The sequence below is a fragment of the Sus scrofa genome, chromosome 6 (assembly GCF_000003025.6).
Source record: "Sus scrofa isolate TJ Tabasco breed Duroc chromosome 6, Sscrofa11.1, whole genome shotgun sequence".
NCBI classification, from domain to species: domain Eukaryota; kingdom Metazoa; phylum Chordata; class Mammalia; order Artiodactyla; family Suidae; genus Sus; species Sus scrofa.
In genome coordinates, this window is record NC_010448.4 from 59,091,382 (window position 1) to 59,114,720 (window position 23,339).

General features: G+C 49.5%; 2 protein-coding genes across 3 annotated transcripts in view; one reads left to right on the top strand and one right to left on the bottom strand.

Annotated features, from left to right (window-relative positions):
- On the top strand, positions 877-8,611 carry NCR1 (natural cytotoxicity triggering receptor 1). Of its 2 annotated transcripts, none has more exons than XM_005664831.3 (7): positions 877-1,611; positions 1,691-1,726; positions 1,881-2,165; positions 4,663-4,941; positions 5,245-5,295; positions 7,511-7,558; positions 7,680-8,611. In XM_005664831.3, the coding sequence occupies exons 1-7, from the start codon at positions 1,575-1,577 to the stop codon at positions 7,868-7,870; spliced, it is 927 nt and encodes a 308-aa protein (XP_005664888.1). In that variant the 5' UTR covers positions 877-1,574; the 3' UTR covers positions 7,871-8,611.
- The window catches only part of NLRP7 (NLR family pyrin domain containing 7), a 38,106-nt gene continuing 36,196 nt past the window's right edge, over positions 21,430-23,339 (bottom strand). The window contains exon 8 of the mRNA XM_021094979.1: positions 21,430-21,958. Within this exon, the coding sequence (XP_020950638.1) occupies positions 21,658-21,958 (301 nt within the window). The 3' untranslated portion in view covers positions 21,430-21,657. The remainder of the gene's footprint in view (positions 21,959-23,339) is intronic.

Below are 23,339 nucleotides of genomic sequence, written 5' to 3' on the forward strand. Positions count from 1 at the left end.
ATACCCAGGACTCAGAAGCAACCCAAGTGTCTGTCAACAGATGACTGGAGTGAGATGTCATATACATACATATATATATATATACACACACACGGGAATATTACTTAACCATAAAAATTATGAAATTCTTCCATTTGTAGCAACATAGATAAACCTAGAGAATATTATACTTTGTGAAATGCAGCAGAAAAAGACACAGAGCGTATGATATCCCTTATACACACACTCTCAAAAAGAACACAAGTGAATGCGTATGTAAAACAGACTCAGAGATGCAGAAAGTGAACGTGTAGTCACCACAGGGGAGAGGGGAGGGAGGAGGAACCAATTAGGGGGATGGGATTAAGAGAGACAAACTCATGTGTATAAAATAGATGAGCAACCAACATTCGAGACGGCACAGGGAAAGACAGCCATTAGCTCGTAATAGCATATAATGAAGGATAATCTGCAAAAACACCAAATCACTACGCTGTACACCCCATACTGCAAATCAACTCTACTTCAATTAGGTAATTAATTGATTTAAAAATTTAGACCATTTTTCAGTTCCTATTGTGGTTCAGCAGAAATGCGTCTGACTAGGCTCCATGAGGACGCAGGTTCGATCCCTGGCCTCGCTCAGTGGGTTAACGATCTGGCATGGCCCTGAGCTGTGGTGTGGTGCAGTACTGTGGTACTATGTAGGCTGGCAGCTGTAGCTGCGATTCAACCCCTAGCCTGGGAACCTCCATACACCGTGGACGCAGCCATAAAAGACCAAAAAAAAATTAGATGGTTTTAAAAAAGAATAATGGACATATAGAACTTAATATTTAATTTCTGCTTTATAACCCACTAAAGGAATGTCATTATGTAAGAAATAAAATACATTTTTCTTAAAAACAATAGCACTTTATTAAAACATTGTAACAAATATTTGAAGACGACAGTGGTATCATTACATTCTGACAAGATCAGCAAACATCCAAACATGTGAATGCTGTACACAAAGGAGTCAAAGTTAAATACATATTTTTTTTAATGATTCCAAGGTTTTTGCTCTGTACCCTGCCCCCCGCCATCCCTGGGCATAATCCCCGTATTTCACAATTTAGAAGTTGACGCACTGTGTCATGTGGATTAATGATCCAGTTTCTCTCTTTGGAGGCACGGGTCTGACTCCAGCCCATTGTGGTGGGTTAAGGATCCAGCGCTGCTACAGCTATGATGTAGGTCACAGCTCCAGGATGGATTCCATCTCCGGCCCAGGAACTTCCGTATGCCCTGGGCACGGGCCAAAAAGAAAAAAAAAAAATTGACCCAGAAGTGAGTTTCAGTTGGGGCAGACAATCATGAGAGGTTCGGGTCAGAAACCACAGACACCATCTGATGTGTCAGGGGGACTGGGTCCTTCCCTTACACCCAATGGTCAGAGGTGGAGGGAGACGCTGAACCCTCTCGTAAGAAAGTCAGTGAGGAAGGCCCATGGTGATTGGTGCCCGCTCTCACTCACCACATCCTCTGCATCTCCCCAGCCTGCGGGCCTCAGTCTTCGCCCAGCTGCTCCACACCAGCCCGGCAGACTCTGAGCTATGCCATTGGCACCTGCAGCCCTTCTCTTCCTCGGTGGTGAGTTTCTGCGCGGCAGAGGTGGAGTTTGGGGGTCTGGTGCGGGAGGGGCAACGCACACATCATTCCTGTTTTCCAGGGCTGTGTCTGAGCCAGAGCACCCGCACCCAGCAGCGTGAGTCTCTCCTTCAAAGCCCCAGAGGCTGGGTTCCGGCTAAGTATCCACCTGAGAGCCGCTGGCGGCGAGGGCAGCCTGAGGCCAGCAGCTGGGGGGAAAGCGGGGTGGGTGGGGGCTTTATGTGGAACTGCAGCCTGTGATTGCTTTCCAGAGACCCTCTCCAAACCTGTCATCTGGGCCAAACCCAGTTTCATGATTCCCAAGGGACACCCAGCGGTCATCTGGTGTCAGGGACCCCACCAGGCTGTTGAGTACCAGCTGCTCTTCGAGGGGGGCCTTTCTGCCTTAGGCAGACCGAAGTCACCTGGAAGCGTGAACCGGGCCAAGTTCTCCGTCCAGGCCATGAACTCCAACACTGCAGGGCAGTACCAGTGCCTCTACCGAAGCGGGGAGCGCTGGTCCCAGCCCAGCGACCCTCTGGATCTGGTGGTCACAGGTGACAGCCCCACTCTACAGCTGCAGAGTCACGCTCTCGGCCTGAATCCTGGGGAGGGTTATCCGTTGCTCTTCCTCTCCTGTGTCTCCCAAGCCTCCATCGGGTACTGGTCCCTGTCTTGGAGGTAACAGAGGGAGCAGACTGCTGCTTACGGGGATTCTCTTTAGAGAAGTTGTCTCTATGTCCTAGAGGCAGATTTGTCTTAGGTTCTTCAGAAAAGAGACTCTGAGATGGGTGTTTGGCACAGAGGGGATGACAGTGGAGTAGCCTCAAAAACACGTGGGAAGAGTGAGGGACCCAGGCTGGGCAGAAGGTGGGGTTGGACTGGGAGGCAGTTTCCCCAGGGGCCTCATCCGAGCAACCACGGAACTCCAGACCTGGGAGGGCCCTTCCGAGTGGTCTTTAAATGCAGTTGGGGGTGCTGGACCCCTCGGCATCAGCCAGTGACCGGACAAGAACCACTCCTGGGGACAAACGTCTTTGCTTGTGTGGTACTTGCTTGTATTGTCGCAGAAAACAGACCGTGAGTCCAAGTCAGGAAACTCAGATCCGTGAGAGGACGTGAGGTACAGAAAAAGACAACGTAAGTGGGGTTAAGGTGAGCGGGAGGCCAGGTGACCTTGAGTCAGATGACTGCCTTCAGTGAGGTATGTGCTTCTCAAAGTAAGCAAATACCAGAATCGCCTGGAGGACTTAGACGACGCACAGATAACTTAAGTTAACCCATGTTCATGGAAGCACTATTCATAACGGCCGAAAAAATAGAAACAGCTGTCCATCCATGAGTGAATGGAAGCAGAAAATGGGGTCTATTCATACAACTGAATTTTATTCAGCCTTAAAAAGGAAGAAAATTCTCACGTGCTATTAAAAAAAAGGGTGAGCCCTGAGCACATTGTACGAGTGAAATAAGCCTGTCCCCAAAGGAGCGGTAAGCGCCAGGGCGCACCCACCTCAACCCACCCATCTAAACAGTCGAGTGCAGAGGCAGAAAAGAGGACAGTGGTCGTCAGAGGCTGGGGGAGGGGGACGAAAAGCTCGTGTTTAAGGAGGAGTTTCAGTTGTGCAAGACGGAAGAAAGTCCTGGAGATGAATGGGGATAATTGTACAATGACGTGGATGCACTTACTGCGAGGGAACTACGCAATTAAAACAGTCAGAGGGGAGTTCCCGTCGTGGCACAGTGGTTAACAAACCCGACTGGCATCCGTGAGGACGGGGGTCTGATCCCTGGCCTCGCGCTCAGTGGGTTAAGGTCTGGCATTGCCGTGAGCTGTGGTGTCGGTCACAGACGGGGTTCAGATCATGCACGGCTGTGGTTGTGGTGCAGGCCGGTGGGAGGTTATGTGCCCTGGCCTGGGAGTCTCCATGTGCCATGGATATAGCCCTAAAAAGCCAAAAAAAAAAAAGCAAAAAAAGTCAGGATGGACATATGTATATATATAACAGAGCCACGATGCTACACAGCTGAAACTAATACAACACTGTAACTCAACAATAACCCAAAAGTTTTTTCTTCATTTTTGATATGCCACTTTTATTTTTTAAGTTTAATTTTATTATAGTTGACTTACAATGTGGTTTTTGTGTCAGGTGTACCAGCAAAGTGAGGCAGTCATACATACAAATATACCCATTCTTTTTTCCCGTCTAAGTTACTACAAACCAACGAGTAGATTTTCCTCTGCATTACAGGAGGCTCTCACTAATCATCTACTTTATAGAGTAGTACGAAGAATGGGGAGGGTCAGAGAAACATATAACACATAAAATTTAATTTTAAAAATAAAAAGTCGGAGTTCCCATCATGGCACAGTGGTTAACAAATCCGACTAGGAACCATGAGGTTGCAGGTTCGATCTCTGGCCTTGCTCAGTGGGTTAACGATCCAGCGTTGCCATGAGCTGTGGTGTAGGTCGCAGACGCGGCTCGGATCCCGCGTTGCTGTGGCTCTGGTGTAGGCTGGTGGCTACAGCTCCGACTGGACCCCTAGCCTGGGAACCTCCATATGCCGTGAGAGCGGCCCAATAAATGGCAAAAAAGACAAAAAAAAAAAAAAAAAAAAGCTAAAGAAAAAAAAAGTCAAGATGGCAAATTTATATACATTTTACCAAAGCTAAAACTAAGACTGTTTTCAAACGCAGATAGCTGGCCCTCTCCTAAGTTCCTGATGCAATAGGTCTGGGGTAGAGCCTGGAAATTTGCATTCCTAACAAGCCTCTAGATGATACTGGTCCCAAGGATCAAACTGGGAGGACCACAGATGCGGGGCAATTCCCAGAGAAAGATTCATATTAACGCCCCTGGAAGCTAGGAGAGCAGCCCCAAAGGGAGAGATCAGAGAGGATGTTTCAAAGACCGACCGAGACAAATTCAGGAACTAGAGGAAGAGGCTGAGGTTCTGGGGAGCAAGAGCCCGGTCCTAAGGAGCAGCGGGGTGGGAGCGAGGAAAGCAGGATCGAGAGGCTCCTTACTCACCAGCCGCCTCCTCTCGCAGGGCTGTACGACACACCCGCCCTCTCTGTTCAACCCAGACCCGAGGTGACCTCAGGAGAGAACGTGACCTTCTCCTGTCGTCTAGAGACAGCAACGAGCATGTTCTTCCTGCTCAAGGAGGGGAGGTCCAGCCGCCCGCAGCACGGATACGGGACGATGCAGGCGGAGTTCCCCATGGGCCCGGTGACCAGGGCTCATGGAGGGACATACAGATGTTTTGGCTCCTACAACAAGCACGCATGGTCTTTCCCCAGTGAGCCTGTGAAGCTCCTGGTCAAAGGTGAGGACACCCCCCCTCCCCCCGACACCTTCCGCTCTTTCTCCTGTCTGGATCCTGCGGTGAATCCCGGACAGGAAGGAGGGAGGCAGCGAAGGGGAGGGTGGGAAGAGGAAGGAGGGAGGCAGCGAAGGGGAGGGTGGGAAGAGGCACCACACCCTCTTCCACAGCCACTTTCTAGAGGCGCAGCTGATAGTTCATGAGGAAGGTCGCCAGAGGGATGGGGGGCAGAGGGAACCGGTGGGAAGATCAGCGGAAACCCAGAGCCCTCGATTTTTTTTTTTTTTTGCTTGTCTCCACTGCCAGGAGATGGTGGGGACACCACCTTTGCACCCACAGAGCACACCTCTTCTCCTGGTGAGTAACAGGTACTTCTAAACTTGGGCAAGGAGTCAGTGCCTCCCACAGCAGGCAAAAGCGGGTGTCCATTCAAAACATCCCCTGAATGCACAGCACCTGCCATGAACTACAGGTCCATCCACCAACCAGACAGCCAGCCCTGTTTGGGTGGCACTTGCATTCTCGCAAGAGAAGGCAGACTGCGAGTCAGAGTCAGGATCCATAAACCCATGACGGGGCACGTGGGGAGGAGATGACGGTGCGGAAGAAGAGAAAAGTAGGACAAATGGTGTGAGGGGACTGGGAGGAGGGCAGGGAGCACCACTCAGGAGAGCTGGCTGAATCGGTCTCACGGAGACAGAGGCACCAAGCCAAGCCCTGAAAGAGCTGCGGTGTTAGTCCTGCGGCTGTCAGTTAGAAAGAACTTTCCAGAGAGAGAGAGAGAGAGAGAGAGAGAGAGCAGCCATAAGGATGGCATAAAGATGGGCAGGGAGACAAAAGAAGAAAGGAGGCCAGTGGGGCTGGAAATGGTGTCAGGGGGGATGAAGGGGATGGGGGGCTGGGCCAGCTCATTTGGGGCCTTGGGAAAGGTTGGTGACACTCGGAATTCTCTGTGAGGAATAAGAAAGGAGAGCGACGGAGGGACCAAGGAAGCAGGCAGAGACACGCCGGACATCACCGGCATGTGGAGGCTACAACACGACACAAATGAACCCATCTACCAAACAGAAACAGACTCAGGCACAGAGAACAGACGTGTGGCTGCCAAGGGGGAGGGGGGGGGATGGACGGGGAGTTTGGGGTTGGCAGATGCAAACGATTCCATGTAGGACAGATAAGCAGTGAGGTCCTGCTGTACAGCACAGAGAACTCTACCCAATCACCTGTGATAGAATTTGATGGAAAATCATATGAGAAAAAGAATATACATATATATATGACTGGGTCGCTACGCTCTACAGTGTAAACGGCCACAACACGGTACATCAGCCATACTTTAAAAATTAAACTTAGGGAGTTCCCGTCGTGGCACAGTGGTTAACGAATCCGACTAGGAACCATGAGGTTGCGGGTTCGGTCCCTGCCCTTGCACAGTGGGTTAACGATCCGGCGTTGCCGTGAGCTGTGGTGTAGGTTGCAGACGCGGCTCGGATCCCACGTTGCTGTGGCTCTGGTGTAGGCCGGTGGCTACAGCTCCGATTCAACCCCTAGACTGGGAACCTCCATATGCCGTGGGAGCGGCCCAAGAAATAGCAACAACAACAACAAAAGACAAAAAGACAAAAAAAAAAATTAAACTTAGGAAGAGACTATCTCTGCTCCCTATGTGTTGTCTCCTTTGTCATAGATTAGTCGACCATAGGCACTTAAGCTAAAACAGGACACAAAGGGACCTACCTGTGAAACAGAAACAGACTTGCCGACACAGAAAATAGATCTGCGGTTGCCAAGGGAGATGAGGTGGGGAGATTGGGGGTTTGGGGGAGCAGATCCGAACTCTTACACACAGGATGGACAAAGGACAAGGTCCTACTGTGTAGCACAGGGAACGCGACCCGATGGCCTGTGATGAGGCGGAAGAGAAAAGAATACGAAAAAGAATATATATATATATATACACACACACATATAACTGAATCGCTCTGCTGCACAGCAGAAATTCGCACAACATTGCAAATCAACTGTACCTCAATTTAAAAAAAAAAAAGGAATACCTTAAAAAAAGAAGATACGCCTGGAGACACACACTTATTAGTCCTAGAGCTGAATCCTTCCCCTGGTTTGTCTTTTGTTTTTTTGTTTTGTTTTGTCTTTCCTAGGGCTGCTCCTGTGGCGTACGGATGTTCCCAGGCTAGGGGTCTAATTGGAGCTGTAGCCACTGACCTACACCACAGCCACAGCAATGGGGGATCCGAGCCATGTCTGCAACCTACACCATAGCTCACAGCAACGCCAGATCCTTAACCCACTGAGCAAGGCCAGGAATCAAACCCGCAACCTTATGGTTCCTAGTCGGATTCGTTAACCACTGAGCCATGACGGGAACTCCCCTTGGTATGTCTTTGAACTCTCATTCTACCTGCCAGATGAAGTCACTGAGACCTGGAATGTGGGGTGGGGGCCCCCCAAAAAGCTACAGCACAGCATGGAGTGTGTCCAAGGGTGGGAGAGACTGGGATAGAAGGGGCCGACACTGTCTTTCTCTCTTCCTCACTTTCCTTATCACCTGCAGACGGCTGGGACCCCTACGTGTTAACCGTAGACACCCCGATCCAGAAAGGTAAGCGAGCCACTGGCGGTGGGCACTCAGGGAAGGGGTGTCTGGGACAGAAAGAGGAAGAGAGGCCGGGAGTGGTCTTGGGAGGTTCCTGCCAGTGACCACTCTGCTCTTCTGACCCCAGAGCCTGACCTCTGGGATCACACTGGCCAGAATCTCCTTCGCATGGGCATCGCTTTCCTGGTCCTGGTGGCCCTCGTGGGGCTCCTGATTGAAGACTGCCTCCACAGGAAGAGACGGCAAGACAGAACCCACGGGGCTTCAAGTAGGGGATGCAGGAGAAGGCCCAGAGCACAGAGCCCCCTGGAGAAATGACCAAGATATGCGGGGGGGCCACAGGGAGTGCGGATGCTGGTCCCCACCTTGGGCTGTGGGGAGCTCTGGGTTGTACCCATGGAGGACGGGGTCACGGCAGCAAAGCGAAAGGGAACTGTGTGGACTCTGGCAGGATGGGGGATGATGACGCTAGACTTTTTTCTGCAGACAAATCCCACTGTCCCTTCCCAGCTCTAAGTATGGTTAGGACTGCTTCCTGCCCACCGCAATCTCCACTGCGCCCATCGTTCCGAGAACGTCTTCTTGAACAGCATGGCCGTGGGATGTCTGCCTTCCTGGATCTGTCTTTATCCCTCTCTCTGCCTCTGCCATTCCACATACGTAATAACCAGTCCAGAAACTGGCATTTATCAAAAGGCACAGGAGGCAGAGAGGCAAAAACCAGCCAATGGAAATGCAGACTATAAATGAACAGCATGGCGACGGAAACGTGTCCGGCTGGATGGCAACCGTGCCCCGATTCCCTCTGTCCTTGGCCTTTGTAGGATTCCATCTTCTTCACCTCTTTATCCACACTTTGCCTTATTCTTTGGGTCTCTCAGAAGAAACATCCTCCAAGAAAACTTCCCACATCCTCCCGCCTGACTTAAGATACCACATCTATACTCCATGAGCACCTGCAGTTTCTCCACAGCAGCACCTGAACCCCAATACTGCCCCCCGGCCCACTGTCCTGTATCTAATGTGACCTCATGTGAATTAAATGTATGTCAGATTTAACAGCTGTGTTCGTTGTTCCCACGACTAAGAGTCCTCAGCTCGTGATGTTGGGTAAGTGGCGATGCAAACGTGACTCCGAGCTCAACCCCTGAAAGGTTGTGCGGGCCCCAGAAATCCTCTCCTTTCGGAGAGTTTCTCCCTGATCAACCCAGGAATACATCCATTGTGTGGGCCTCCGCCTCCTCTCAACATCGGGACACCTCACCCCCATCAAATTCGTTCTACAAATCTGAGTTTTCTGTTTAGTATCAGAAAATAGGAATTCCAACCTCGAAAGGATACCTTGAAGATTTAATGAGATCGAGGATATCCAAACACTGGAAATCAACTAGACTTTAATTTTTAAAATTGTGTGAGTAACAATAACACATACCCACAAAGAATTATCAGGAAACCAGCACGAGCTCTGACATAGAACAGTGGCTCAATGTGTGGCGACCATTCCTGGTCCCAACACAACAGGCAATTTGAGATCGTGCCAATTACTGCCTCATGACCAGGGGCCCCAGTACCCAATCTCTTCCTTTCCAGTCTTCATCTGCCAGTGTTCTCATGCACGAGAACTTCGTAGTTTATATTGATTTATAGTCGTCTCATCTCAAGATGAGACGGACTTGTCTGGAGTGAATCTATGCCATTCCGCATTTTGCAGCTTCCAGTTCACGGCAAGAAACCAAGAGTCTCAAGGGGAAAAAAGCCGATCGGGTAGAAATATTTTAGGGGTTGGAGTTCACATTCAGGCTCAGCAGTAACAAACCCCACTAGCATCCATGAGGATGTGGGTCCGATCCCTGGCCCCGTTCAGTGGCTGAAAGAGCTGGCACTACTGTGAGCTGCGGTGTAGTCACAGACGTGGTTCAGATCCTGCGTGGCGGTGGCTGTGGTGTAGGTTGGCAGCTGCAGCTCCAATTCGATGCCTAGTCTGGGAATGTCCATATGCCATGGGTGCAGCCCTAAAAAGACAAAAAAAAAAAAAAACTTTAGAACTCAAGATAAAGATGTAGGGGCTTGAGCCGGGCAAAGGAGTGTCCTCCAGGGAATGGAGGGGTCTTTCCCGCCCTGGCCCTACTGTTGTAGGGTCTCAGAAGTCCAAGTGAAATGATGAAGGGTTGCATTCCTCTTTTCGTGAGCTTATCTGGAGGTTCCATCCAGGGAGCACCACTACTTGTACACCCCTGACCGAACAACGGCCCTCCTCTATTGGGCACGGTGGTCCTGCTCTACCGAGCACAGCTTCAGGAGGGATGCACATGGAGCGGGGAGGGAGGAAGGGGACACCCGCCCAGCCAGCCAGATCAGCCGAGTCCACGCTGACCATCAATGGGGTGACAGACGTCATAGCCAGCTCGCCCTCACACCCGCATCACTCTTTTTGAAATATTGAACATGGCTGATAGTTCAGACAGAAAAGTGAAGCATGGGGAGAAAGAAGAGAGGGAGGAAGGAGGTGGGGGGGGAGAGAAGGAGGGGGGATAGAACATGGGTCAATTGTTAGGATGCTTTCTTGGAAACACTCAAAACCACTTCCATCTCTTCCCAATGGTCAGAACTGAAGAGCCTGCCCCACCCAGAGGCAAGGGAGAACGAAAAACGTGGCCTTTACCCCAGGGCTCTGTGGCAAGCTAAACATGGGTACTTCCATTCCCAGTGACGTGAGAAGTGATGTGATGGGGTGGGAATAAGCGGTTCCGATCTCTGGTACGAGAGCCTACCACGTGCCAGGCACTGACCAAAGCTTAACACACCAAGGGGAACCTCATCTCCAGCATAACAGGGTTTACTGTCCAGGAGCAGCGACCCTAAAGAAGGGAGAAAATAAAAGAGGATACATCCTGTGAGGAGGAAAATACAGGATGACTTTACAGCCTCTTCCTGTGAAAGATTTCATTAAACAGACATGGGGTGGGGGCTGCAGAGGTCAGGAAAGGGGACAATGTGGGGGTGCTCATTTGTGCAAAGGCTCAGATGCACAACAGAGGCTGAAAACATTCCATACGACCAGAGCTTTGAGTGTGAGAGAAAAGGTGGCGCTGGAAGATGCTGGGCACATGCAGGGGGTGATCACGCACAGCCACGGATGCCGCATGAATAAATACCTGCCTGTTTCACCCTCAAGACAAAGGGAGCTCGTGAGGCATTTTGGTCGCAGTTGTGTTATGATGAACTGTGTCCTGGATAAAGATCCTTCTGGTTGCAGTGAGAGGTAGGAAATACGCAAGAGAGAAGCAAAAGCCTGGGGAGAGGGGAGACAGAAGGGTTGAGAATGGCTCACCTATTTTGGGGACTGACAGCCAGGAGGATGTGGGTCCCATAACAAATCCTGTAACGCAGAAGGACAGCCAGCTACTGGGGGACAGGTACATGGTCTTGAGGCTTGGTAACTTACTCTCTAGCTCTGTTCTTAGTTATCGAGATTGCCTTGATTATTCTGCATGCTTTGGATTTCAATATTCACCTTAGGGGGTCTGTTTTCACAAAATAGCTGCCTGGTAATTTGCATTAAATCCTGGGATCCATTCCACAGTTCATTATTTTCAACCACCACTATGTATTTGAATAGTAGAAAAAAGGGATTCTTTTTATGCAGTGCATATATATATTTTGTTTGTTTTGGTTTGGGTTTTGTGTTTGATTTTTTTTTTTTTTTTTTTTTTTTTGCTTTTTAGGGCCGCACCCATGGCATACGGAGGTTCCCAGGTTAGGGGTTGAATGAGAGCTACAGCTGCCAGTCTACACCACAGCTACAGCAATATGGGGTCCGAGCTGCATCTGTGACCTACACCACAGCTCATGGCAACACCAGATCCTTAACCCACTGAGCGAGGCCAGCGATGGAACCCACATCCTCATGGATCCTAGTCGGGCTCATTAACCACTGAGCCACAAAGGGAACTCCCACAGTGCATATATTTTTCTTTGATTAATTTAATGTCATATAAATGAGTTCATCTCATAACACAGTTTCTTTCATTAAAAAGTGTTCTGAGATATATTTGCAACCTATTTAATATAAATAGTAATTGCACTTTGTTTATTGTAATATCTGCTAAATTAATGCAGAACTGTATGGAAAATTCCACTCAGATCCACCCCTAAATTTTCTTTTTGTATCCTATTTCCTCTATGCAATATTACAATTATTTTATTAGCTCATATAATATTTTATTCGCTTAATGAGGGGAGTGCTATTTTCCCGTAAGATTGTGTTGAAGCTGCAGATCAGTTTAGGGAGAACCATCTCTTCAAGCTATCAATGGAAGTTTCAAACCACAAATGTGGTGTATTTCACCATTTAACTTCACGTTCAAAAATTTATATAAGTGACGCCTCCTAGTCTTCTGTGGAGAAAATATGCGTCTTTTGTTAGATACCCACCACCTATACCCACTAGGTGCAATCACCTGCAGAGTGATGCCGACTTATATGACTTTCATTTTGTAAGTGCTTTCATTCTTCAAATAATTGTACTGCTTTTGTTGGTTGCTAGTATTACAAGAATAAAATTGAGTTTGTGTATTGAACGCATCTTGCAAAATTCACTTAATTTTTAGATTATTTCACATTATTTTTATGTTGTTGTTTTGTTGTCTTTTTAGGGCTGCACTTGAGAGATATGGAGGTTCCCAGGCTAGGGGTAGAATCGGAGCCGTAGCTGCTGGCCTACACCACAGCCACAGCAACGCCAGATCCGAGCCATGTCTGCAACCTACACCACAGCTCACGGCAACACCAGATCCTTAACCCTGTGAGGGAGGCCAGGGATCAAACCTACATCCTCTACATATACACAATGGAATATTATTCAGCCATTAAAAGGAACGAAATACTAGCAGTTTTAGCAACATGAGTGGATCTAGAAATTATCATGCTAAGTGAAATCATTCAGACAATGAGATACCAACATCAAATGCTTTCACTGACACGTGGAATCTGAAAAAAGGACACAATGAACTTCGTTGCAGACCAGATACTGACTCACAGACTTTGAGAAACTCATGGTTTCTGAAGGAGACAGGTTGGGGGGTGGGGGGAATGTGCCAGGGTTGCAGGATGGAAATCCTATAAAATTGGATTGTGATGATCACTGTACAACCATAAATGTAACAAATTCATTGCATAATTAAAAATACGGATTTCCAGCCATTTAAAAATCAAAATAATATATCAGGAAATAGATATATTATTGCAAATGAGCTTATTTTGCCACTTGGTTTATGGTTCCTATTTCTAATCTAAAAGTTCGAAGCAATATTCTTTACTTGAAACAATTTCATAACGCTGTCAAGGGTTTTATGTTTTTTTTTTACATTCAACCTCTCTGTACTAGTACCTACATGACATTGTAATTTAGCATTATTAGTGGTTAAATCGCAGGCCAAAGCACCCAATTAGAATGAGACCTCTGACTCCTGAATCGAGGTTTTACACGTGCCATTTCTAGAACATACACGTCCTGCAGTCTGTGCTGTGTCCCACAGGGTGAACGTGATGAAATGCATAAAACCTTACAAGGAAGAATGAGGCCCATTAGTCAAACTGGACCTCTAATCTGCATTACATCCTGAGTCATTCAGAGGAACGGGCAGGGTGTCCTCTTGAATTCACTACAGCATGAAAGTAACATTTAGAAGGTAGGGTGTCCAACATGAAACCGTACCTCTCAGGTAAAGCAGTTTTCCCATGAGAAAGTCCACCTTCTATTTTAAGAGAGACCAACAGTATTCCTTCTCCAGTTCATCATGTATAAATGACTGGAACCTTATGAGCTCATCAACAAAATCCCTAGGACGCCTGATGCAAGAAAGAGGCAGTGCACATCAAGGCCACATAAAAATACAGCCAAGAGAAGTTATTTCATTTAAGGAAATGGTCCGTGGAGATTTCGTTGAGTCTAGAAATTTCTCTAGCAATACAAACATGCAATCAAAACATTCTTCTCGAAGAGCACTGGGTAAATAAAATGAATGGCTTCTCCCACATTTTTATCTTAGGATTTACCAAATTCATATCTAGGAACTTCCAACATTCAAATATTTGATTAAACATTAAGAACCTGAAAATCAAAATGTAATGTAACTCTGTGACCTCGAGTTATGTCTAAAATAAAACTCTTTCTTTCTTGCAAAAAAAAAAAAAAAAAAAACCAAACAACAAGCCTACGTCCTCATGGATGCTGGTCAGATTCATTACCACTGAGCCACGACAAACTCCGTATTTCACGTCTTTTTTAGATTCAAAGATTTTTAGATTTCTTTTCCAAAAAAAAAATTTTTTTTTTTTTTTACCTGTTTAATGACCTGGCTAGAACCTCCAGTAGAGTCATGAATAGGAGTGACGATGGAGGAATCCTTTTCCTAGAAGCGATATTATGGGGAATTTTTTTCTTTTTCTGTTTTTTTTTTTAGGGCCTCACCTGCGGCATCTGGGAAGTCCCCAGGCTAGGGGTCGAATAGGTGCTGCAGTCGCCAGCCTATGCCACATCTGTGACCTCCACTGCAGCTTGTGGCAACACCCAATCTTTAACCCACCGAATGAGGCCAGGGATCAAACCCACCTTCTCATGGAGACTGTGTCAGGTTCTTAACCTCCTGAGCCACAATGGGAACTCCAGGGGAATTTTTAATATCTGACTCTTGAGGGAGCTAACTGTTATGATTTTTTTATAGCTACTCATTGTCCCAGTTAGAAAATTCTTTTGTATTCCTCTTCCGCTAAGTTTGTTTCCAGCAGAAATGGACACAACACTGTCCATCAGCTATACGCGAATACAAAAAATATACTTAAAAAACGAGAAAGAGTGTATCAAGCGAGGCTCCAACATCATTCCAGATGAAAGCCGACAACCACTCAGATGATGGACACCTCTGTCACACGTCAGGCGCAGCAGCCATACTTCATCTTACTGTTTAGAAATGTTGAGTGAGCAGGTGACAGAGTCAACAAGAACTCCTTTTTCTGGAAACTAGGCAACTGGATAGGCTCATTTTTTCCCCCTCACTCCTATTACAGATGAGCCATGATAGATATGATAAGAACAAGATACGGCTGGGGCAGCCACAGAGACACCAGAGCGTCTTTTGTCCCAAACTGAAAAGTGGGTTTTTTTGGTTTTGGTTTTTGTCTTTTCTAGGGCTGCACCCACAGCATATGGAGGTTCCCAGGCTAGGAGTCTAATCAGAGCTGTTGCTGCCGGCCTACACCACAGCCACAGCCACGCCGGATCCTTAACCCACTGAGCAAGGCCAGGGATGGAACCCACAACCTTGTGGTTCCTAGTCAGGTTCGTTAACCACTGCGCCACGACGGGAACTCCAAAAGTGGTTTTTTTAACTGAAATACAATGGACAGCTCACATTGTGTAGATGCACACGGCACTGATGTGAGGTATTTCTCTACTATAAAGCGACTGCCACTGCAGGGTAAGCTAATCCTGCTATCCCATCACCGAGTTACCATTTCTTTTTGTGTGTGGTTGGAATAATGAAGATCTGGTCCCTGAGCAAGTTGGATGGTTTTCACACGATACTGTTTATCTATAACCGCACACTGTGCCTCAGATCTCCGGGACGTGTCTACTCGTTCCAAGTTTGTACCCTTAAAATCATCTTCCCAGGTCCCCCGCCCCAGGCTTTGGGAACCACCATTCTACTCTGTTTCTATGAGTTTCACTTTTTTAGATTTGACTTCTAAGTGGTGTCATCTAGCATTTATCTTTCTCTGACTCATCTCGGCCTAACGCCCACGAGGTCCCTCTTAGTTGTTACAAATGCCAACACTTCCTTCCTTCTCATGGCTGAAATACATATATGCATGCATGTATTATTTTATGTTATGTTGTATGTATATAGACACATATCTTTTGTCTTTTCTAGGGCCGCACCAGAGGCATATGGAGGTTCCCAGGCTAGGAACTACCACTGCCGGCCTACACCACAGCCACACCAACGCCAGATCCTTAATCCACTGAACGAGGCCAGGGATCGAACCCGCAACCTCATGGTTCCTAGTTGGATTCATTAACCACTGAGCCACGATGGGAACTCCCACTTATGTATTATATAACTATCTTACACACACACACACACACACCTCCCTATTTTCTAAGCAGGCTTGCATCATCCTATACCATAGCACAGGTTTGGCCCACCTCCCTTTCTCAAAGAGCTCATGTGCTTGGGGATGTTCTGCAGGTGGACGCTACAGCATCCGGACCTCGGGGCTGTCGGGGGAGGGGAGGCTTGAGGGCTGAGAGGGCATCTCCTCCCTCCGCCTCGGCCCAGCCTCTCCTGCTGCCGTCTGCCCCCACGGTCTCCCACGTCCCCAGGGAACGACTCTGAGGCGGGCCCTCCCGTCGACCTCCCTGCCTGTTGCCCTCATCCCATCTCACGCAACGGATGCCCTGAGAAGTCAGGAGGGCGGGGGAAGGACCAAATCCCAGCTCCCCTAAAACCTCTGTTCCCGACACAAGCTGTGGCCCTTCTGTTTTGCCTTCCACTTGCCGAAAGAAGGGAACAGGAGCGTCCTCTTGGGAATGGAGGCGTTCGTGATGAATGCCAAGGATTTGTCTGGGCTCCCAGTTACAACATCACCACCACCCATACCTGGAGTTTTTCTAACTCTGGGTTAGCAACAGGAGCTAAAGCTTCAGAACACAGATGCGATCAGGCAGAAGTCGGCCCATGTCCTTCCACTCGTAGTGGTCCCTGGATGCGGCCATCAATGGCCCGGAGATACCACCCACCCTGGCAGAGTCTGCTCTGGAACCTGGTTTCTCACCTCCTACTTCCTCTGAAGCTGAAGCTGTTTTTATAACAAACACTGATGGGCTTCCTGGAACTCTCAGTGGACACGTCTCAGCCCTTATCTCATCTGGGTTCCTCTGTCAGTGGTCTGTGACCACGTCCTCTCTCAAGCAGGACACCGAGCCAGGCCCTGGGGCTCTCGAGTGCCAGAGCTGGGAGGGTCTACGGCCGACCAGCACGTCTCTGGACACAAGTCTGGGCTGACCTCATTTAATGCCATGGCTTCCATTTCTCCCGGGGGGTCCAGACCTCAACGTGTACCTTTGAAGGAGCCAAAATCAGCCCATGGCAAGGACCCTGAGCATTGCAGGGAGTCGAGCAGCATCCTTGGCCTCGACACATTTGAGGCCGGGAGCACCCACCCAGCAGGTGACAACCAAAAAGCTCTCCGGACATTGCCAAACAGCCCCTTGGGGACAAAATTAAGAACCCCTGTTTTTGTTTGTTTTGTTTTTTGTCTTTTTGCCATTTCTTGAGCCGCTCTCACGGCATATGGAATTTCCCAGGCTAAGGGTCGAATCGGAGCTGTAGCCACCCGCCTACACCAGAGTCACAGCAACACGGGATCCGAGCCGCGTCTGCGACCCACACCACAGCTCACAACAACGCCAGATCTTTAACCCACTGAGCAAGGCCAGGGACTAAACCTGCAACCCCATGGTTCCTAGTCGGATTGGTTAACCACTGAGCCACGACGGGAACTCCAAGAACCCCGGTATTAAGAACCCCTAGCTTGGAAGGATATAAATGGGATGCTGGATGAGGTGAGCGTGATGGGGGAGGGACCTCACTGAGAGCCATCCGGTGGGTAGCTCGGCGAGGGCCTGTTGATGGTACTGAGAATGGGCAGCCACGTGAGATGCTGCAACGCTCCAAAAACACTCGCCCACAAGGCGGAAAAGAACAGTGAGTCCCAGGCCCAAGGCGGGGAAGTAGCAAAATGCCCAGCACAAGTGGAAGAGAGCGATCAAGAGGAAACAGAGCTGGAAAGAGCGTAGAGAGATCAGCAGGGCAAAGGGAAAACCTGAGTAAGGTTTCTCTTTGCAAAGCATCTCCGTCTATCCATGTTCTCCAGCGGTGCTTCATCTCTTCTCACTGACATGGAACCTATGGCCAGTCCCCTAAAACACAGCAGTGTTTGACCCAGAGTTTGGCCAAGTGCCCCGGACCTGTGACCAGGCCTTTCCCCCCAAATTGGGTGTTTTCAAAGGTGATTGTTATTTTCAGGCTGATAACCATCTAGGTCGGGGTTTCTCACCCCTGGTGTTGTTGACATTTGGGGCCAGAGAATTTGTGGTTGCGTGGGGGTGGGGCGCTGTACTGCGCATGGCACAACGTTTAGCAGCAGCTCGCAACTCTGCCTGCCAGACACCAGTGACACTCCATCTCCTAGCTGTGACAACCCAAAATGCCTCCTGACGTGGGGAGGGAGGAGAGGGAAGGTCAGCGCCCTCGAGAGCCACCAGGCTAGAGAGAGAGCTGGGAGTTTAGCCTGCCTCCCAGAACAGGAACCAGACACGGTCTGTGTGAGTGTCTGTGTGAGCCCCGGACGGACTGGGACGTGGGATGGGAAGTTGGGGGTGGATCTTCTGGGACACCAGACCCCAGCCTCGCCCTGACCAAAGCGGCCTGGAGGGTCTTACTCACTGGTCACCGACGGCTCCCCTGGATCCCTAAGCTCTGCCCAGGGTCCTCTCTCTCTGTAGAAAGAATGGTATCTCCCTGCTCTCTCTGCATCCATCTCTGAGACGTGCATGGACCCGGGCTCTGGACACAGGTCCCCCCCCCCTTGTTCCATGATGGAATGTTCTGCTCCTGACACCCTCTCGGTCTAGAGAGCACGTTCCACTTCCAGAGGACAGAGCCAGGGGCGACCACAGACTCCTGCTTTGGAATCATGAATCGGAGTTGCTGAAAGAGAAAGTCGGGCAACTAGCACGAAAGACCAAGTCCTGACTCCCTCTGAAATCAGCTCTCCATGCCGTCCTTCCTACTGAGACTTTGGCAGAAGCGACCTCATCACCCCGAATCTGCCTTCCGCAGCTCCCTTGCACAAAACGAGAAGAGGGATGAACAACCGTGAGCTTGTGGGAAGGACGCACCCGCCCGTGCCTGGCTCTTCTGTATCACACAGCCCTGGAAGGCAGCCCTGATCAGAACAGCCCAAAAGTCAAGAGTTGGCCTCCACTTCGAGGCGTTGGTGCCCCCCTCCCCAAAATCTTCTCTGAGGGACTCACTAAGGCTCAGCAGGACGGCGAGCATAGGAAACCAGATTCTGCAAGCACTCAGGGCCTCTGGCCCCACAGAGCTGAGCTGTGAAGGGATGGAGCTATGATGGGAACTATGATCAGAGGTCATCACACGATGAAGAGCTATGACGGGAGGTCAGGGAGAGGAACAAGATGCGGAAAGGGAAGCTCGCCTGATGCCACGAGGCTGAGGCTCTTACACCTGCTCTCCCAAAGAATAGGACAAGAACAAATAAGCTCCCCCTCCTGGATCTTTCACTCTGCGGAGCAGGAGGGCCTACGGGAGGGGGCAAGATCCTGAAGACATCACACCATCTCTGTCTGCTGTGGGGCTATCAACCTCAGGACGATGAGAGGATTCTGGGTTGTGGGGGCTGTTGTGGGCATTGTAGGATGTCTCTGCCCCCAGAAGCTGGTAGCACAACCAACTGGGACCGGGAAAATCCAAAGTCATCAAATCCATGGAAACAAAGTCAACTGATGGGTGATGAAAGAGTTCTGGGGAGCTCCCGTCATGGCCCAGTGGTTAGCGAATCCGACTAGGAACCATATGAGGTTGAGGGTTCAATCCCTGGCCTTGCTCCGTGGGTTAAGGATCCGGCGTTGCCGTGAGCTGCGGTATGGGTCACAGACGCGGCTCAGAGCCCACGTTGCTGTGGCTCTGGCGCAGGCTGGTGGCTGCAGCTCCGATTCAACCCCTAGCCTGGGAACCTCCATATGCTGCGGGAGCAGCCCAAGAAATGGCAAAAACACAGAAAACAAAAAACAAAAAAAAGAGTTCCCAAACTAGACAGAAGGGATGGTTTCGCAGCGTGGTGAATGTATCAACTCCCACTGAATTGTATACTTTAAAACGATTTAAATTGTTTGCATTGATAGGTGTCTTATGCCATGATTTCCTAAAAGTCTCCAGAGTTAGTAGACTGGGGGCAAAAGCGTGCTCAGGTAAGGACCGCGCTTATTCTACAGAAATGAAGAGCTAGGCTGTCAAGTTTCCTCATTTCAGCCCCACTGAACTTTTGAGTAGAATCATTTTTTTGTCTATCAAAGGCCGTCCTGGGCATTACAGGGTGTTTAGCCGCACTGCTGGTCTCTACCCATGAGATACCAAGCGCGCCCCCTAGCGGTGACAATAAAAATACCTGCAAGCACCACCCAATGTCTCTTGGGTGGTAAAAATCATCCCTGCTGAGAACCACGGATCTAAACTGTAGGTGGTTTTGCCCCCAGTCGCCTAGGACTTTTTAAGAACTTCTGCACAATGTGAGCTGTGAGACCAGCCACAGGCTTTACAATCTGAAGATGTGTGTTTCCAGTTTCAGTCTTTGAGGTTCCGTCACGGAGGGCACTCAGTCCCCTCACTATGTCTCCTGACTGATAAACAGAGAACCATGACGAGGTATTCGAGTGGGGACTGATATTCCCCAACCTATCAATCAAAACATAGTTAACTGCCCGGGGGGAGAGGGGGGAAGTGGGAGGGATGGGGAGCTTGGGGTTGATGGATGCAAACGATTGCTCTTGGAATGGATTTACAGTGAGATCCTGCTGGGTAGCACTGAGAACTATGTCTAGATACTTACATCGCAACACAGCAATAGGAGGAAAAAGAATGTATACATGTATGTGTAATTTGGTCCCCATGCTGTAGAGCAGAAAAAAATAAATTAAAAAAAAAAGAACCTATTTAAGACACCCAGCAGAGAGTCTGACCCAGACACTGACAATCACAACCTCCCCCCACTCTATTTATTTATGTTTTAGGGACACATGTGTAGCCTATGACGCTCCCAGGCTAAGGACCACTTAAAATCTCATCTATTTCTGAAGTTTGGGTGGGAAGAAACAAGTAAGGGTAAGGAGATCACTCACTTTTGTCAGCGCCTAGAAATTAGCACAAAGCGGTGATTTTTTTGTTTTTGTTTTTAAAGCAAGTTCTGAAGGGGCTTTTCTGCCTTTTCTATGCATGACCAGCAATCGGTTGTAGGTAACAGAAAAGCCCTCTTCCCCAATGCTGTGGATCACACACACACACACCCCATCACTCCAAGTTTAAAGCCAAGAGGGATGTGGTCAGGTTTGTGCTTCATCAGTAACAGGTTAGGATTTTTTCCTTGTTTTGTCTTTTGAGGGCGGCACCCATGCCATATGGAGGTTCCCAGGCTAGGGGTCGAATTGGAGCGCCCAAAGCACCATGAGATCTGAGCTTCGTCTGCGACCTACACCACCACAGCAATACCCGATCCTTAACCCATTGAGCGAGGCCAGGGATCGAACCTATGTCCTCATGGATGCTAGTTGGATTCTTTTCCACTGGAACTCCAACAGGATGGTTTGGAGCAGGAAGTGGCAAACCAGGACCATGGGCCCCATCTGGCCTGTTGCCCGCTTTCCTAACCGTTTGCTGGAACGCAGCCCTGCCCACTCACGCATGTGCTGTTTGCGGCTGTCTCACACGCTCTTGGCAGAGCTGAGCAGTTGTGACAGAGACCACGTAGCTGGTAACACCTCAAATATTCATTAGCTGGCCTTTTACAGAAAAAGCGTGCCCACGCTTGGGGTTACACTGTCACACGACGCATGAAGAAAACCAAAACCCACACTGATCACAGACATGCACTGGGCAACTATTACCATCGGACACGACGTATCTGCACTAGAACAGAAGGACTAGAGAGACCCATCATCTACTGACTTTGTAGCATCTTTTCGCAGATTCATGGACTCGAAGTTAGTTCTTGGGCATATTCATAAGGACGCCATCAAACCAAGTGCTCTGCCTTTTATTATCTTTGCATGCGTGTGAGAGAGAACTCTGCCACACCTAGTGGGACTTGTGCGGAATTTACCAGAAACCCAGACAGTGAAAACCAGTGCTCGGTTCCACACTTTGATCAGTGTTTGCTGCCTGACGCCCTGGTCTTCGTTGATGCAACGTCCTAGTGCTCTCCCATCACCCCCCTTGGGACGTGCAGGAACATGATCTCGGGGCGTTTCAGGAGAGGAAGTCACAGCACAAGGACCTCCGGGTGCCGGTGTGGTTCCACTCAACAGTCAGCTGCGGATTGCCTTCCCGCACAGCCTCCGCCATCCTCTGGATCTTGGTGGACTCATCCGCCTTCAACCTGAGGGTCTTTAAGGGGCCGTGCTTTTGTTTTAACGCCTCCAAGAGCGCCGTGACGCCGCTCTGCCCCAGGATGTTCTGGCCCAGGTCCAAAGTCTCCAGGCTCTGGTTGCTGAGCAGAGCAGACGCAAGGTCCTGACAACTAAAAGGGGTGATGGAACAGCCCCAGAGCCTGGGAGAAAGAACAGAAACCCACCTGTTTGGGAAGCGAGTTCTGACGGAGACCCGGTGTTGCCAGGCATCCTCTTACTTACTGGTGACTGAGTGGTCAAGGACTGAAAGTGATTTTCTGCCCAGAGCTTGTTCTAGCACCATCAGCACATGCTAAACTGAAGACAGGGGCACGTGGTATTAGGAGGCAGCCAAGAGGAGTCAGATGAAGAGGACAGAAGAATTAGGTAGATTTGTGCTGGCCATGAATTCCCCACTGGAAAGACGACAGGAGAAAAAAAAAAGAAGTCCAGAGTGAACCGTTATGACGACGGGGGGAGGACATCAGTGAAGCTGCAGTGCCAGGCTAGAGGGAACATACAAAGACTGGCTCGTCATTATAGGATCCCAGAGCGTCTTGCAGGCTATTACAAAAACCTTGCTAGTTTAGCCACAGTGATACGAGGAGCTTTTTTGAGTCTTTTTGAAAGACAAGTGCCGAGGCTTCCAAGTGCAAGGACCCCTCGGGGCGATGTGCTGAGAACCAACGTCCGGACACCAAGAGCCCAAACCCGCAGACGAGTTCAGAGCCGACACCATCATCCCTGTGACAGGCGCTAACTCCATGGAGAGCCCTGGCAGCAAGGCTGGTCAGGCAGGAATCGGCCCAGAGGTGCCTCAAAGCTGCTCTCGCGTGAGGTGTGGAACGATGGAAGGAACAAGGGTCAGAAGCCCAAGAGCCAGCGAAAAGGACGCCAGGAAGGTTTTCTTTTAGACCTTCCAGCGCGTGGAGTTAAACTCAGTCACAGATTCCACTGCCACTGCCTCCACGCTTCCTTTTCCCGCATCTCCTGCTGGACTAACAGATGTTCTTACTCATTAAGGACGGAGCGAGGCGCTATCCAGGGCAGATACAGTTCATGCCCAGCTTATACACAGCCTCGTGCGCCAACTCAAGCCAGACTGACACTCGAGCCACGTGGCCTTGACCACTGCACCATCTGCCCATCTAACTCTACGTGGCGTCTCCAACCATCCCTGGGCTGCCCTCGCACTCAGGTAGGCACTAGAGATGCGCAAAGCTGATCTGATGCTTCTCTGCAGGATGCTTAACTGGTAAATGGATGGACAAGCCTGTGTATCCACCCAACGGGGCACTGCTTAGCCATATAAGGAATGAAGCACGTACACACGCAACCTCGTAGATAAACCTTGGAAACAGTGTTAAGCCCAACACCCAAGGCCACACGTAAATATACCCAATAGTAAGTCTTTAGAATAGAAACAAAGGGGTTGGCCAGCAGCGGAGGGGAAGGAAACTGACGGCTACGTGGGTAGAGCGTTTACCTTGAGATGAAGAAGTTCTAGAACTAGAGAGTGGCCATGGTGACTCGACATGGTGC